The following is an 18,362-nucleotide window of genomic DNA, read 5'->3' as shown; positions in this document are numbered from 1 at the left end:
GTAGAAATAATGCAGTTTGACCACACTTTAAATGCTGTAGCTCTGTCCTAAGGAATCCTGGGATGTGTAGTTTTACAAAGTCTTGCACCTTCTCTGCCCAAGAGTGCTGGTGCGTCACCAAACTTTGAATCCCAGGATTTTGTGGGATGGAGCCATGGCAGCTAAAGAGATGTTAAATTATTTCTACAGTATATATGCACCCTCTAATAATTTTCTTCTCTCAAAACCTAGATGTGTGTATGTGGAAGATAGTTGGTGTTATTCAGTGGTAAGATTAAGACATGCTCAGAGGATTGCTGGGGTTTTGGAGACTGACGCTTGACTTCCCTGCCTTGGGCACTGCTGAGCCAGAGGATTAGGCTAATCCTGGGTGAGACACAAACCCAGGCTCCAAGCAGGTCCCTGGTTATTATTTTAAGGGTGGGACAGGATTACAATCCCCAAAACAGCATGGATTTTCTTTTTCTGTTTGTTGTTTGCTTTGGCTTTGTCCCCAGGCCATGAAGTAGAATGCACTTAACAGTGGTATAGTATTAAATCCTGAAGTGCACAGGGACTCATCATGGCAATCCCTATAGCTAGGGTGGGAGGTCAAAAACCTAAGACACAGGTACAGTTTCTTGTGATGTTTCTGGTGATCAAGCAGAGAGCAGGCCCAGGTGGTGTCACTAGACAAAATTAATTCAGCATCAGCCATAGTTGTGTAGAGTATGTCATCCAAACAAAAACACCATGTCTAATGAGAAACACCCACACACAGTTTTCAGGCCAGCACTCTTGCTCTGAGATTCCTCCCCTTCGCCTTGAGTATACAGACAACACCCAAGAAAATCCAAAATTGCAGGCAGCTGTATGGATCCATGCAAGTGATGCAGTGCTTACAGAGCATGTCTTTTGTAAGCTTAGTGGGCTTTAATTGCCCATTCAAGATCAAGCCACCTGAAAACAGTTTGTGTTGCAACAGGGTTGATAACATACTGTATTCTTTCCAGGAAAACCTGTTTTCCTCCCAGATAATGTTCAGTTTGCAGTGAAGTTCAGTGGGAACAAGATGAGGAGGTTGTGAGGAGTGCCAGTCACACTGTTGATCAAGAGGTCCCAGCATTTCAGCCTTCCAAACCACTGTTCCCAGTACACCACTGGGACGACACAAACTGGCAAAAAGAACAGCCTGGCTGGGAAGAGGTTCATATTTGTGTTTCAAGTTGGGCTTGACATCTTTCGGATGCCATCCAGACATTAAGGATGGAAATGCACACAAATATCATCAGAGAGTATTTATGCGATCGGTGCATGGTGCCACAATTAAAACACACAGAGACAAACACACACCCTTTGAAGGATCTTTCTTCTTTTGTGAGTTAAAAGAACCACCATTGCAGGAGCGGCGTGTCAAGTCTGACGCAGGAAAAACAGTGGAGTCTTCCAGCTGCTTGAAGAAAAACAGCTTCTGTATCTCACTGTAGTCTTCTCCAACCTGGCACTGTTCAGAGGGACTACAGGTCCCATCATCCTCAGACAGCACAGCTGTTAGGCCACTACTTTCGGGATAACATAGTTGGTGGGTGCCAGACTGGGAAAGGCTGGAGTTGGGTTTCTCTTGGATGAAGTGGATTTTCTAAAACCAAAAAAAGGCTCCTTATGCCACAACATAACTATGGAGTTTATCACACTGGGGCTAATTTCAGCATTAGAGAGATTAAGCATCCCGCAAGTAAATTTAAAATGGCAGATAATTGTGCGAATGACTGTCACACGCAATTGTGCAAATAAAGTGATATCGGAAATGCATTGTCGCTGAAATCCCGAAAGTAAAAAGGTGTGTGTTAAGGCTTCTTTGTGACCACTTTATAATGACAGGTTTTGTGCGACATTGTGCAGTGTTGTTTTGTGTAATTACACAATTTTTCTGGGACGTTCACGGAATAAACTCCCAATCTCCTTCATGTGATAAACTCTTATGTTAATTGTAAGGGCCTGCAAGACTTGCGTTTTTGCAAACAGGGGTTCTGTATGATCCAACTATTGACCTATTTTTCCAGAGCAGTCAAAAAAATGTCTCAGCCCTTATCTTCTTAAAACAACCCTGTAAGGTAGGGCAATGTTATCACCATATAGTGTAGTTAGGGTTATAATCCCATTTACACCCATTTTGGGGATCTATTAGCCCTCTGTCATCCTGCTTATTTTTAAAGAGAGTGTAGTGGTTTGAGCGTTGGGCTAAAACTTTGGAAACCAAGGTTTGATTCCCTACTTGGCCCTGAAACCCACTGGGTGACCCTTGGGCAAGTCACACTTTCTCATCCTCTGAACTTGCCATGAAAAATCCACAAATGGGATTGTCATGAGTCAGAAATGACTTGAAGGCACACAACAGCAGCATAAAAGTCTTTAAAAAGCAGGAGTGGACTTCTCAGGGTTTTTAAAATGATTACATATTATTTTCCTTAGTCTGCATCTTCACTGCAGAAATAAAGCAGTTTGTGCATCACTTTAGCTCAATGCTATGGAATCCTGGGGTCTGTAGTTTGTTGGCCTCATTCCCACTACCTTTTAAACCGGATCGCAATTCGGTTTGAACCAGTTCAAACGACCCTGGTTCCCACTTAAATTGATTTGCTTAAGTGATTCAGTGAGGGGGGGGGGGTCATGATCCAGACCTTTTAACCTACATCTTTTTATACTGATTTTTTCCTCGTCTTTTTCACCAAATCGATTCAACGCAAGTGTGAACCACAAGCGGATCGGAATCAATTCAAATTTGCCCTTCAGCCAGCTGGAACCAAATCATTTTGAATTAATTCATTTGTAAATGCGAACCTCAAGTGGGTTATTTTAATGCCAGAAAATGCAATTGAGGCAAATGTAGTGGGAATCACACTCTGATGTTGAATCGATCCATCAATTCGGATTGCAAACCGATTTATCTGTTAGTGGGAATGAGGCCGTTGTGGCACCAGAGCTCTCTGACAGAGAAGGCTAAATATCACACAAAACTACAAATCCCAGAACTCCATAGCAGGAGTTAAAGCGGTGTCAAACTGCATTGATTTTGCAGTGTAGTTGCAACTCCAGGGACCAGAGGCTCCTCAACTCCATCGGCTTCTTCGCTTGTCCTCCCAAGTCCTATGCAGTAAGAAATAAGAGTGTTGTTGTTGTTGTTGTGTGGCTTGACATTGTTTGACAATGGAGAGAAAGGGTGTGGTGGGGAAACCAGGACTGGATGATTCAGGATGCTTGGGTTTCGTTCCCAGCAGCGGAAAGAGGGTTGTGGCCTCCAATGGGTAGAGCAAAAGAAGGCTGGATGAGTCAGGCACTTTTGGTTCTTGAACTCTAGAAAAGCCTATGGAGAAAATGACTTTCATCTGTTTAATAGCCAGCTAGGAAAAAAAGGAAGCATATTCATACATGGCTAAGGGCAACCATTAATTGTTCCAAAATTATAAAGCACCACAGTTCCACTGTTTTATAGCATGTTCCCACTGCAGGAAAGGAGAGAAGTCGCTTGGGTCCCCTGGTCCTTTCTTGTCTCTTTCATCTTCTCTTGCTTCTAGCTCAGGGATTTTCCCCATACAAAGGTGCATCTACACTGTAGAAATGATGTAGTTCAGTACCACTTTGACTGCCACAGCTCCGTCCAACCAGAAGCCTGGGATTTGTAATTTGGTCAGGCACCAGCATCCTTTGGTCAGGCACCAATCCCTGGGTGCCAAAGGATGGAGCTACAGCACTTCAAGCGGGGTCAAAACTGTATTGTTTTTACAGTATAGATGCACCTGAAGTAAGGCATTCTTTGCCCGCTAGCAGAAAGAGAGCACTTCCCAAATGTCTTGTAGGTGGAAGTTCCACAGTCTGGGGGCAGCTACTGAGAAAGCCTTGTCTCCCATGTCCTCACCAAACATGTCAGTGATTTATATTATATTAATATTATATTATATATGGGGGGGGGGTTCTCGTCTCTATCTATCTATAAAATGGGGGTTTTCAGATATATATACATATACAGCTGGCCCTCTGTTTTCGTGGGACATCTATTCCAGACACACACACCCCCGCAAAAACGGAAACTCGCTGATATTCAAGCCCCATAGGCTTGAATGGTGGAGCGTGTAGGTGTGCGCCATGGGCATGCGCCATGGGCGTGCGCCCCATTATGTCCCCCTTCCGTTTGCTTAACTTAAGCGAGGGTGTGAATTCTAAGGCCGCATAAATGGAGGGATTACTGTGTGTATATATATATATATGTGTGTGTGTGTGTGTGTGTGTGTATCTATTATATATATATAATAAAATATTATATACAGTTGTCCCTCCCGATTTGCGAACTTGGAGTCTGCAGTCTCGCCTGTTCGCGGATGGCAAGCAGGGAGGGACAAAATGGTGTGCATGCAGGAGCATGCTGCTATTGAAACCAATGGCAACTCCAATATTGCTGTTTTTCTGGATTTATGGGGTGGGTGGGTCCAGAACAGATCCCCTGCAAATTGGGAGGGACAATTGTGTGTATATATCTGAGAGGGCCTCGCCACCCATATATATGGATCTGGGTATGTTTAGCCTGGAAAAGAGAAGGTTAAGAGGTGATATGATAGCTCTGTTTAAATACTTGAAGGGTTGTCATATTGAGGATGGAGCAAGCTTGTTTTCTGCTGTTCTAGAGAACAGGACCAGAAACAATGGATGCAAGCTACAGGAAAAGAGATTCCAGCTCAACATTAGGAGGAACTTCCTGAGAGTAAGAATCAATGAATCGTAGAATCATAAAACTGTAGAATTGGAAGAGACCACAAGGGCCATCCAGTCCAACCCCCTGCCATGCAGGAACTCTCAATCAAAGCCACCACCCCCCCACACACACACACACAGAGGGCCAACAGTAGAACAGTAGAACTCCTTCCTCAGAGGGTGGTGGAGTCTCCTTCTTTGGAGGTCTTTAAACAGAGGCTGGATGGCCATCTGTCAATGGAGATGCTTTGAATGGGAGTTCCTGCATGGCAGAAGGAGATTGGACTGGATGGCCCTTGGGGTCTCTTCGAACTCTGTGATTCAATGAATAACTTTAGAGCCGTAGTCCAACATCCAAACCACTTTACCACATTGGCTAATGTGTTTTTCTAAAACTGGTTTCAGTTTGGATTAAAACAGGTGTGGGTGGCAGTAAAGGGGACAAATCGAGGCAGTGATACTATGCAATGGAGCTGGGATACAGCCCTCTTGTGCATTCAAAATACAAAAGTAATTTGCACCCTATTGATCTGGCAAAGAGGAGAGGAGAAGATGGGGCAGAATCTTGCCCTTCCCAGTTGAGTCAGAAAAAAGCACACTGCTGCATCTAGCTTCCCCATTCTTCTGATTCCTTCTTGCTGGCGAAGGCTGCATCTACAGTGCAACATTAATGCAGTTTGAGACTGCTTTTTCATTCATCACCTTTGCCATCTGCTTGACCCCACTGTGACGTTGCTTGGACCTGGTTTTTAAGCTGTGAAAGGGAAGGGGGCATGTGCCATCACCTTCCTTCCCACCCACCTCTTCCTCCTCCCAGCCTGGAGGTGATGCAAGAGCGGAGCATCCCATCCAGGGCCAGACAGAGACGCATGGTGAGCTCAGGGACCGGTTGAGTAAGAAGAGAGGCTGCGGTGGTGCTGGTACTGGTGCGGTTTTTGCTTATTTCCTGCCTGGCTGGGGATTGCCTACACAGCTGCCTTTTCCCTTGAGTTTCGCCTCTGCCTTGCTTGCCAGTCTTCTTCTCTCACACTGGAAGCTGCTGCTCCTCCTCTCTCTATCAAGGTGAGGGATCTGCAGAGCTGCACAGGTCCTGTGGAATGGTTAACCCAAGGCAATCTCACCTGGAGCCAATCACCGGAGTGCAGGTGCCAAGAGACTAGAGTGCCAAGGCGCCCGGCTGAGTCCTTTCCTGGAGAAGCCTTTGTCCTGGCTGGACACACCTGCCCAGCCTCTTCACATTTGGTGCTTTCCATTAGACCACCTTCTCCTGGGTCTACGCGCTAGCCATGGCCTTCTTCGCTGTGGCCCCCTTCAACCTCCTCCTCATCTTCTGCCTGGCAAGGACTGTGATGGCAGTGCCAGGGCATCCTGCCCTGAAGTCACCGGCTCTGGACCCGGCGGTGCTGGATCTGCAGACTCTCCTCGCTTCGAGCACAGAAGGCGTACTGACCCGGGGCACCGTGGAAGCCCTGTTAAATATCGCCACGGCTCGTGCGCAGTGCCCAGAGGTGCCGTGTGGAAAGGTAAAGAGGGTACAATTCAGCACCAGCTCCAGGGAGAAAGATTGAGAAAGACAGTTGCTTCTGGTGGGTCAAACTCCACCACGGGTGCAAAGGGCTAACAGCAACGGCAGATAATGAGTCACTGGCCAGAGGAGAATAATACAAGCCTTAGCTGCTTTTTGGATGCAGGGAGAGATGGGTCAGCTTGTGGGAGAGGGTCCAGGGGAGGCCAGGCCCTCAAAGAAGCAGGAGGGCAGTTGGTTGCAGGAGGGCTGCTTCCTTTTTGCTGGTCAAGGCTGCAGCTACACTGCAAAATTAATGAAGTATGGCACTGTTTTGACGGCCGTGGTGCGACGCAGTGGAATTCTCGGATGTGTCGTTTTGTGAGATATGTAGACAGCCCTGTTGGAGGGCTCTGGTGCCACCACAAACAGCATATTCTATTCAAATAGTCAAAGTGCTGTCAAACTGCATTGATACTGCAAGGAGCCTAAATCTTCATTCTGCTCATGCCTGCCTGCTTGCCCAACCTGGGACCTTCTCTCTTGCTTCCTTCTTGCTGGTGAAGTCTTCATCCAGACTGAAGAATTAATGTGGCTTGATGCTGCTTTAACTGCCATGGCTTAATGCAGTGGATTTCTTGGGTCTGTAGTTTTGTGAGATATTTATCTTTCCCTGTCATGGTACTGCAACAAACTGCAAATCCCAAGCTTCCATAGCATTGAACAGTTAAAGTAAAGGTAAAGTGGCAGCAGCCAAAATCCTCATTCTTCCCATGTTTGCCTGCCCAATCTGGGACTTTCTGGATGTGTCGAACTCAGGGCCAGGTTATCAAAGAATTCAGTGGGTACAATTGCCCAGTGCTGAAAGAAAAAGATAGGGCTTGTTTTCTCTTGTCTCCCAGTCCCTAACTGGGGAATCTCCCAATATTCCTGTGATCGTCAACATTCTGGTAAAGTTACTTGAGTCATTCCTCAAAACCGCATGGAATCATGCTGTTCCAGCTGGTATGTGCCTTCAAGGGGTGTGTTGTGACACAGGGACAAAACTGCACGCAGGGACACAGTTCTTAAGATGCCACAATCGCCAAGCCCAGCCTGCATTTTCACCTCTTTTCAAGTACTTAATAACAGGCTATAAGACAAGAATGTTTTGCAATGAAAGCTTTCACTGAGAGCTAAAGCCGTGGAGTTCTTCAAACAGTGAAGAACAGGCTAACAAAGAACAGAGGAATGTTGCCATTGGCAGAAGGAGGTGGAATGGCTTTGGGATACAATGGCCACGATTCCTTGGCATGAGGCATGAGGCATAAGGGGTATATCTACATTACAGAGTTACTCTGGTTTCATACTGCTTCAAATCTCATAGCTTCATCTTTGGAACCCTGGGATCTGTATGCAAAGGGTTCTTGTAGCACTTCTGAGACTAACGGTTCTTGTAGTTCATGCTACCAACTTCTTTCAGTTAGTCTCAAAGGTGCTACAACATACATTTGTATACTGATTTTCCAGACTAACATGAGTATACCTTGGGATTTGACCATATGGGATCTGTAGTTCCACAAGGGAAAACTCTTGTTGGGAGAACTTTTGTGCTGCAGTTCAGGGGAAGAGATTAGGAGTGCATCTACGTTACAGAAATAACCCAGTTTGACACTGCTTAAACTGCCATGGCGTGTTGCTATAGAATTTGTGGGATTTGTAGTTTAGTAAGACATCTATTAACTTTTATTTATAAAGTGCTGTAAATTTACACAGCGTTGTACATACAATCTTTTTAATTAGACGGTTCCCTGCCCTCAGGCTTACGATCTAAAAAGACACGACACAAAAGGAGAAGGGAAGGTGGTGGGGAAGGGGATCAGGTCCAGCAGTTCTTCTCCTCCTCCGATGCCTGGACCAAGGCAGATGGACTGGAGGGAGGGCTTGGCTTCTTAATGGATAGTTAGGATAGTTCTGCAACGTAGATGCACCCCAGTCTCTTCCCCTGAACTGCAGCACAAGAGTTCTCCCAACATTTCCTTCTCTGGTACCACAACAAACTACAGATCCCAGGATCTCATAGGATGCAGCCATGACATTTAAAATGTGGAATCATAGTGCTATACAGTGGACCCTTGGTATCCATTGGGTTTTGGTTCCTTGGACCCCCGGTTGATACCAAAATCCATGGATGCTCAAGTCCCATTAAATACAATGGTGTAGATGCAGTGATTTCCAAACTTTGGTTCTCCAGATGTTTTGGACTTCACCTCCCTGGATTCCTGACTGTTGACTGTTGGCTTGGGCTTCTGGGAGCTGAAGTCCAACACTTGGAGGACTAAGGTTTGGGAATTTCTGGTGTAGGAAAGTGGTGTGTCCCTTATATAAAATGGCAAAATCAAGGTTTGCTATTTGGAACATATACTATTATAAAATATTTTCAAGCTGTGGATGCTTGAATCCATGCATATGGATGATGCACTGTGAATGGACTCTGGGTGTGTTAGTGGTTGTCACTTGTGGTATGTTGGAGGATGCTAAATTATTGCCGTCTGGAGGAAGGAGTCCAAGACCTCCTCTTCCTTGCTCCTCTGTGGCTGCGCCAGCCATGCAAGATCCTTGCTCAACACAAAGCTGGTAAAAGCATGCATTCCCACCCATCTGTTCTGACTGCAAGCTTGTGAATAAAACGGGGGTATTAAAGCCACAGTACTGGGACAGAACCAGGAAAGTAAAGTAGTTTATTCCAGATTAATGGACATGAATTGGATCTGAGAAAGAAGTGGATTAACAAAGTGACCAAGGGCCAATGAAGTGAGGTTTTTGCATCAGAGAGGGCACTGGAACAAAAGAAAGGAAATAAATACAAACTGAGTCAGTGGGTTTGGTGGCTGATAAGTAAGAGGATTAGCGCAGGTGTGACAGGGGAATTTGGCTCTCCCCTTCCCTTCCTTATTTTTTTTGGGGAAATCCCACTTTTAAACCTAGGAGGAAATCCCCCAGTGACACTGTAGCATCACAGAGTTGACCTCAAGGGCCATCTAGTTCAGTGGTTCCCAAACTTTGGTCCTCCAGATGTTTTGGACTTCAGCACCCAGAATTCCTGATGGTTGGTTCCGCTGGCTGGGGCTTCTGGAAGCTGAAGTCCAAAAAAACACCTGGAGGACCAAAGTTTGGGAATCACTGATTTAGTGTGGGGAGTCTAATGGATGTGCAAAACCCACAAAATGAGAGAAATGGACACAATTAACACAAATATTAAATACCAAAACAACACAAAATGCAGAAAAATCTTAGATTTTTGTAAAGAAAAATGGGGAGTAAAAAAAAGCTCTATGAGAATTAATAAGGGTTTAACACCACTTTAAGTGCAATCCCTCCATCCTATGGAATGCTGGGATCTGTAGTTTTACAATGTCTTTAGCCTTCTCTGCCAAAGTGTGCTGGTGCCTCACCAAACGATCAATCCCAGAATTCTGTAGGATGGAGCCATGGGAATTAATGATGTCAAACTGCATTATTTCTTCACAGTAGATGCACTCCCAGAACAGATCCCTCCAAAAATGGGCCTTTGCCATTACTCTGCAAGGGAGAGACAGACAGTTCTTGTAGTCTGGAGAAATAGTTGCAGGGAACCAACAATCATGCAGCATCTTGAAGATGAAAATATTTATTTTAGCATTAGTTTTCAAGGTTGCAACCCACTTTTTCAGAGGCATAGCATATAATCTTGAGAGGTTCAGGTGCATATGGTCAGTGGACAGGGTTGAGGGTGGAATGCAGTCCAGTCCATGGGTAAAGCAGTAACATGGAATGCATACCCTCCAACGGTCTCAATTTGGCTGGAACCCTTCCGATTAATCCTCTGCCATCCCACTTTTTCAGCTGCTTTCAAAATGTCCCAGATTCTCTTTCCTCCCTCCGCTTTCATTTTAAGCAAACGTCCTTTGCTGCAGAGAGCGAAAGCAGTTTGCACACAATTTAACCCAGCAGAAGGGAAAAGCGAAGATGCTGCTTGCACTTCCCAGGAGGCTCAAGCAAAAGCAAACTGTGGCAGACTTTACCCGCTTGTGTAGTCTTCCTCACTAATAACGTTTGCCATCTTGACCACAGGTGACTTGGCCGTAGGCACCGCAATGGTCATCTGTGAAATACTGGAGGGTCTGGGAATGGTTCCAATGTCTCCAAAGAAGCCGGCATTCTTGGTGCATAACATGGCGACCTCTTTAAAATTTGGAGACAGGATTGAAAGTGTGTGAAGAAAGAGAGGAGGGCATTTGAGTCTTTAATGGTGATGCAGGTGCAGGAATGTTAGCAAGCGTGCCTTTCCTTCAAGATGCCCATCCCCTTTTGCCAAGTAAGCACCTCTTTACTCATTTGGTATTATTTGCAAAAGCTCTGCAGGGTACTTCAGTCTCAAACAGAATCCGGTCAATTATTAATAGCTCTTCCAGGCCTTAAACAGACCCCATTCTTCCTCCCTGATAAGAATTAATCTGCATCCCCCCCCCCCCCATATTCTCACCTGAATTCAGATTGACTCTCCCTTCCTCTGAATTCCAAATTCCAAAATATTCCAAAATTCAAAATTGTCCACATGTGCGGCTGGGATAAGGACGCCTTTGCTTTCTGATGGCTCAATGTTCTAGAAGTGTTTATTCCTGAGGTTTTGCCAGCATCTGTGGCTGGCATCTCATCTTCAGAGAAACATCAGGAATAAACTCTTCTCAAACATGGCCACAGAGCCCAAAAAACCCACAGACATTTTGTTTCATGCACAAAATTATTTTGAAAATATTGTATATAAAATTACCTTCAGACTATAGCTATGTGGTGTATATGAAATATAAATGAATTTTATGTTTAGACGTGGGTCCCATCTCTAAGATATCTCATTATGTCCTTAAGACAGTGCAAATATAGATAGACCAAAATCCCAAACACTTCTGGTCCCAAGCATTTCGGATAAGCCAGATTCAACTTGTATAGGTTATATGCAGGCATTTGATCAGTGGGGAAGGGCTTATTTTAAAAATAATAAATATTATGGGTACTAATATTGCAATATGTCTTTGGGATGCCCACTGGATTAAAAAGGAAAAGCAAAAGCAAAAATGGTGCCCTGGGGCATGGAAATCTCACAGTGGCATAAAATCACTTGAAGTGAAGTTGAAGGTGACTTCTGGCTGCAGCTGAAGAATTTGCCTCTAAGACACTAAATAGCAGCCTCTTATGTTGATATTTAAAGAGATATTGACCACGAAAACTAGAGCTCCCCCCCTCTCTCTCTCTCTCAATCTCTCTCTCTCTCTCTCTCTCTATATATATATAGTCCACTGCAGAGTACATGCGTTGTTGTGCAAAAGATCTCCAGAACTGTTATTCTTCTTGTTGTGTGCAACTCTAATGCGAACCTATCATGGGTTTTCGAGGTTTGCCATTGCCTTCCTCCAAGGCTGAGAGAGTGTGGCTTTCCCAAGGTCACCCAATAGGTTTCATGGCTGAGCAGGATTTGGACCCTGGTCTCCAGAGTTATAGTCCAACATCCAAACCACTATGCCAAGCCATCTCTCTCTAGAACTGTAAGGAAGGCAAAGAAAAACATCCAGCTGGAAACTTGGAGGGCTGCTGCCAGCCAGTGTTGACAACCCTAAACTAGATGGACCAGTCTGACTTGGATCAATTACAATTTCTTACCTTTATAGTCTGAACTCTGCTGCCTGACTTCAAAATAGTCTTGGATTTTAGAATTTGGGGGGCTACAGTTTCCTTTCCCCTAGAAACCCATCCCTTGCTGGCTGTAATCTACCACAAACATTGATTTGAGAGGGACAGCCCAAATTAATCCTCTCTCTTCCCACTTTTCATTTGCCTCAAAAATGTCCCAGTTTCCGTCTCCTCTACTTGCTTTCACCCTTTGTCATGAAACTGAGTCTGGGAACCAGGGTTTGATTCCCAGCTTGACCATTAAACCCTCTGGGTGACCTTGGGCAGGTCACACTCTCTCAACCTCAGGGGAAGGGAATGGCAAACTTCCAGTGGACAAACCTTGCTTAGAAAACCCCATGATAGGCTCACATTAGGGTCGTCTTAACTCTGAAAGGACTTGGAGGCACACAACAACAACAACAACAACAACAACAACAACAACATGGTACCAATGAGATTTTAAAAGGTAAGATGAAATGGCTTCATGTCTATTGATGCCACAGTGGGGATAGCGCTGCCAGCTGCCCTTTTCTTTGTTCTGCTGAGACCATTTTTCTTTTCCTGTGTTATGTTTGTCTGACACACATACAGCTTTTCCTGAATGGAAAGGCTTGTGTGTATGTTGATGGACTGACTGTCTTGCAACAATTAAACAATGAGACAAGCGGACAAACTTGTTGGGCATACTTTGCAACATGTTGGGACATGAGAAATCTTGCTCCTTGCTGCCTTTGATCAGGCTGAGCTGGAACAAGGACCTCTCCAAAGGAAACCAGGATTGTCTCTACTCACAACTGACCCTGGAGTATACTTTTCCTCCTCATCTCACTTAACAGTTAGTCTGACATCAATGCCAGGAAAGATTCTAGAGCAGATCATTAAACAGAGAGTCTGTGAACATCTAGAAGGCAATGCCATAATCACAAAAAGTCAACATGGGTTTCAGAGAAAGAAGTCATGCCAGACAAATCTGATCTCTTTCTTTGATAAAATTACCAGCTTGTTAGATGAAGGGAATGCTGTGGATATAGTATATCTTGATTTCAGTAAGGCCTTTGACAAGGTTTCCCATGACATTCTTGCAAACAAGCTTGTAAAATGTGGGCTAGACAAGGCAACTGTTACATGGATTTGTAATTGGTTGACCGGCCGAACCCAAAGGGTGCTCAGCAATGGCTCCTTTTCATCCTGGAGAGAAGGGACCAGTGGGGTCCCACAGGGCTCTGTCTTGGGCCCAGGACTATTCAACATCTTTATCAATGACTTGGATGAAGGAATAGAGGGCATGCTTATTAAATTTGCAGATGACACCAAATTAGGAGGAGTAGCAAATACCCCAGAGGACAGGATCAAAATTCAGAATGACCTGAATAGATTTGAAAGCTGGGCCAAAGCTAACAAAATGAACATCAACAGGGAGAAATATAAAGTATTGCAATTAGGAGCTATACAGACGGGCGGCTAAACGCCACTCCTGTTTGCCCCGGGTCAATGCCACAGGAGCCTCATGCTGCGGCACCGACCCATACCCCAAAAGAAGCTGCTCTGAGCAGCTTCCTCGAAGAGGTGTTACAGGTGCCCTCACGTGCCATGATGACACCCCTTCCGGCCAGCTCTGTTTGGGCGCTGTGCCGCACTTGCATCATAATGGTGAGCACTGTATGGACGGGCGCATGCCATGATGGTGGTGGGGTGGCGGAACTCACGGGGATCCATTCCGGACCCCCCCACCCCCCCTCGCAAATTCAAAATGTTGTGCATATTCAAGCCCGTAGGCTTGCGCATCCATCGATTGTATATAATGGGACTTGAGCTTCCACATATTCAAGCCCATAGGCTTGAATGGGGTGCATGCATGCAGGGTGTTGCCCCTCCGCAGATCTCCAAGTCCGCAGACTTGGTGGGACGACTGTATATGAGTGTTCTCTACTTTTATTTTTATTCAGCAATATTCTATATTTTTCTTGAATGTCCTACATTTTGCTTTAAGTTGTGACATCTGGTCATCCTGGCCATGGCAGTTGAAGCAGTTTTGAACTGCATTACGTTTGCAGTGCAGATGCAGCATCAGTTAACAGTTTGGGGAGGGCTGGCTGTTACTGTTTTTGTAATTTTGCAGGACTTTCTCATCTCTTGTGCATCAAAGGCATTCAAATTTCCTGCCTCTTTTCCCCCCTATTTGATCTCTGTGTTTCAAGATGATGAGTGAAAGGGACTTTAAAGAGGCAGCCTGTGTTTGAGTTGTCTTCTTCAAAAGGCTTACAAACAGTCCATCCAGGTGTGTGTATGTGGGGGGTGGGGGGTGGGGTGGGTTTAGGATCCATTTTTAAACTACTCCAGACTATAACTCTGGAGACCAGTGTTCAAATCCCCACTCAGCCATAGAGTCACACACTCTCAGCCCCAGAAATCCCTGTGATAGCTTTGCCTTAGGGCCTTCAAATGTTGGAAATGATGTATGAAGGCATATAACAACAGCAACCTGCAGAAATCATGCAGTTTAATACCTCTTTAGCTGCCATGGCTCAATGCTGTGGAATCCTGGGATCTGCAGTTTGTTGTAGCCCCAGAACTCCCTGACAGGGAAAACTAAAATAGCTGACAAAACTACAAATCTCAGGATTCCAGAGCAGTTAAAGTGGTATCAAACTGCATTATTTCTGCAGTGCAGGTGCAACCAAAGTCCGGATTTAAAATTACCAAGACTATCAAAGGACAAGTCTTGTTGAAGAAATGTCGATGTAAAATAGGCCTGTTACAGATACCCCTCAAAAGACCAGGGGCTGAAGTAGCCAATTGTTCCCTTTGGAGGCCTCTGAGGGTTTGACTGGCTCTTTTAGGCTACAATCAGCCCTCCAGATCCACAGATCATAAATATATATATTTTAAAAATATATAAATTTGAAATAGCAGACCTTGATTTTGCCACTTGATATAAGGGATGCCATCGTACTACACCATTTTATACAATGGGACTTGAGCATTCATGGATTTTGGTATCCGTGGGGAAGCCTGCAACCAATAATAATAATAATAATATATTTATATATCCCACCTCTCCCTACGGATCGAGGCGGGAGTACAACACAAATATAAAGTTACACATAGTTAAAATACTATATTTTCTGGCGTATAAGACTACTTTTTAACCCAGGAAAATCTTCTCAAAAGTCGGGGTTGTCTTATACACCGGGTTTCATCTTATAGGGCAGGTGCTGAAACTTCTGTGCCAGACTGGAGAATCTGCGGTCGCCGCATATGGTGGGGGGAGCTAAAAAATGGCCGCGGACGCATCCCTGCCGTATGCGGCCATCGTATGAAAGCAGCTACCGCTCTGATAGTCTTGGAGACAGGGAGGGCTGGGCAGGCAGGGAGAGCTGATCAGTCCAAGCAGGCTTTGTATACAACAAGGTTTCCTGCTAAGGACCTGCATGTCATTTGAATTAAAATTACCATATTGAAACCAAATCAGATTTAAAAAAAAATTTATTTGGTGTGCCTTGGAAGAGGGGTAGTCTTATACGGTGAGTATATCCCAAACTCTATATTTAAACTGGAAAAGTTGGGAGTCGTCTTATACGCCGGAAAATACAGTACATTCTCATTATACAAAGCAAAATTTAAAAACACATTAAAATACCTGTACATGTGCAATATCAAAATCTGATTCCTCATCAATTTCTGAGTGAAGCATCATCTTAAGCTGTTAAAGCAGGTCTGGGGGGGTAGGCTCGCCAGAAGAGATCCGTCTTGATTGCCTTCTTAGAGGCATCTAAGGTGGTAATGAGACGGATCTCCTCCGGCAAGCCATTCCACAATTTGGGAGCCATCACCGTGAATGCCCCTAAGGGAAGTAGATCTCAATCTAGTCTTTGGACAATCCAATAGGTTCTTCCCAGTTGTTCTGAGAGTGCGGGGAGGAGTGTGTAGGGAGAGGCATTCCTTCAAGTAACTCGGGCCCAAGCCATATAGGGCTTTAAAGGTAATGACCAACACTTTGTACTGCGCCCAGAAACTAATCGGCAGCCAGTGAAGAGATCTTAAGACTGGTGTTATATGGTCAGTGCTAGATGTACCGGTGACCAGTCTGGCTGCTGCATTTTGTACTAATTGAAGTTTCTGAACTTGATACAAAAGTAGCCCCATGTAGAGAGCATTACAGAAGTCTAAACGAGAGATCACCACTGCTTCAACGTCCTTTCAGTCCAGGGAGGGACTCAGTTGGCATATCAACCGAAGTTGGTACCAGGCGCTTCTGGCCACCGCATCTACTTGAAATGATATTTGTAGTGATGGATCCAGAAGAACCCCCAGACTGCGCACTTTGTCCTTTGGGGGAAGTGTGACCCCGTCCAGGACTGGTTGACAAATCTCCATCCCTGGACTTGGGGAACCTATCACCCCAAACCCAGAAGATACCAAGAGTCCACTGTCATAATAATAATAATAATAATAATAACAACTCATTATATATAATGAGACTTGAACATCCATGGATTTTGGTATCCATGGGAGGTCCTGGAATCAAACTTCAGTGGATACCAAGGGTCCACTGCATTAATAATAATGATGATGATGGTAACAATAACAATAATAATACCCTATTATATATGATGGGACTTGAGGATCTATGGATTTTGGTATTTACAGGGGATCCTGGAAAGCCCAGAAGACACCAAGGGTCCACTGCATTAACAACAACAACAACAACAATAATAATAATAATAATATCCTATTGTATATAATGGGACTTGAGCATCCACAGATTTTGGTATCCACAGGTGAACCTGGAACCAAAGCCCAGAAAATATCAAGGGACAGGTCCACTGTAATACCCCATTATATATAATGGGACTTGAGCATCCATGAATTTTAGTATCCACGGCAGCTCTTGGAACCAAACCCCAGGGGATACCAAGGGTCCGCTGTAACAATAGCAACAGCAACAACAATAATGCCCTATTGTCTGGAATAGGACATGAACATCTATGGACTTTGGTATCCACAGGCGTCCTGGAACCAAAGCTCTGCGCATACCAAGGGCCCACAATATTTTCAGAGTGCGAGTCTAAAATCATGTGACTCCCTCCGGGGAAAAGGAGGTGCTTCCCCCAACTCTTGGAATTTGTCTTCCCTGTTTTTAACACTGCAATGAGTAACAAAAAATGAGTAACTTTTTAACACTGCAAAAAAGAAAGAGGAATAAATTACTTTTTCAAAGCATAATACTCTAAGAGCTCTGCCAATTCCAAACTTTGAAAGCCCCCAAATTGATATTCATTTTTCTACTGCTACTCTAGATACTTTAGGTATTTTCAAGATGACAGAATGGCTATCACAGTTATTTTCTTTCGGAATGAATAATTTCTATATTGGAAAGAACATTGTTTTGCACTTCATCCTTTACTTCTTTCAATGCAAGTCAAGTTTTACCCTTGACTTATCCACGGATCATATAAAAATCCATAATTTTGGCCCCAAAGCTTGCCCTCAACTTATATGTGAGGTTGACTTATAGCCGAGTATATATGGGTAAATAAACACAATTAATATTCACCAGAAAGCCCCTCCCCATGAAAAGGACCTGAGAACTATCCGAGGTAGTATCCCATTTTGGGTGCAGCAGGGGATAGGCTTCAACATCTTGGATACCTCCCTTAAGTTCGGTCTAAAACCCAGAGCAGATTCACTACTCTGCCAATGTGGCATTGGCTCAGTAGGTAATGAACTAGGGACTGGGCAGAAAAGGCACACACCTTTCTTCTCTTGGAAGGCAAGGAGGGGTCTGCCTCATCTCACCCCAAATGGACCTGCAGGACGCAAGCATTCATGCTGGACAAACAGCAGATCAGCCGGGCAAGATTCAAGGACAGTGTTGTTTTCCTGAGCCACGCAAACTAGATGGGTTCAGTTGCTGGCTAAGCAGATAAGCCTTCGGAAACTTTGGAGCCGGGGAGCATGGGTTCAGGTTCTGCCACCTGGGTCATTTATGCTCCATCATGTGCTGATAATAACAGAAAACACCCACAGTTTGGCCTTTGTGCCTGGCTTCTGAGCATGGTCCAGGCTAGACAGAGGACTGCTATCTGGAAACAGCGGAAAATGTGTAGGTCCTTCTTTTTCTTCTAAAGAGATTTTCAGTGCTTGGAGAAAGTTACTTTTTGGAGGCTAGCATTTTCCAACCAGCATGGATTTTCAGTTACATTTCCAGGCTTGTTGTTATTGTTGTGTGCCTTTGAGTCGTTTCCGACATGTGACGACCCTAAGGCGAAACTATCATGGGGTTTTCTTGGCAAGTTTCTTCAGAGGGGTTTGCCATTGCTTTCCTCTGAGGCTGAGAGAATGTGACTTGCCCAGGATCACTCAGTGGATTACATTGGATGAGCCAGGATTTGAACCCTGGTCTCCATAGGGTTCAATTCTTTACTTGGCCATGGAAACCCAC

At 44.7% G+C, this 18,362-nt stretch overlaps 1 protein-coding gene across 2 annotated transcripts in view; it reads left to right on the top strand.

Moving 5' to 3' along the window:
* The first annotated feature begins 5,629 nt into the window (after positions 1-5,629).
* SLC39A4 (solute carrier family 39 member 4) overlaps positions 5,630-18,362 on the top strand; it is a 35,739-nt gene continuing 23,006 nt past the window's right edge. For both annotated transcript variants that reach the window (XM_089518137.1, XM_089518138.1), the window contains exon 1: positions 5,630-6,248. In XM_089518137.1, coding sequence (XP_089374263.1) covers positions 6,012-6,248 — 237 coding nt within the window. In that variant the 5' untranslated portion in view covers positions 5,630-6,011. The remainder of the gene's footprint in view (positions 6,249-18,362) is intronic.

The sequence above is a fragment of the Sceloporus occidentalis genome, unplaced genomic scaffold (assembly GCF_023333645.1).
Source record: "Sceloporus occidentalis isolate IW3139 unplaced genomic scaffold, rSceOcc1.0.p SCAF_3, whole genome shotgun sequence".
NCBI lineage: Eukaryota > Metazoa > Chordata > Lepidosauria > Squamata > Phrynosomatidae > Sceloporus > Sceloporus occidentalis.
The sequence above is the reverse complement of the archived record's forward strand: the minus strand, read 5'-3'. Positions and strand labels throughout refer to the sequence as shown.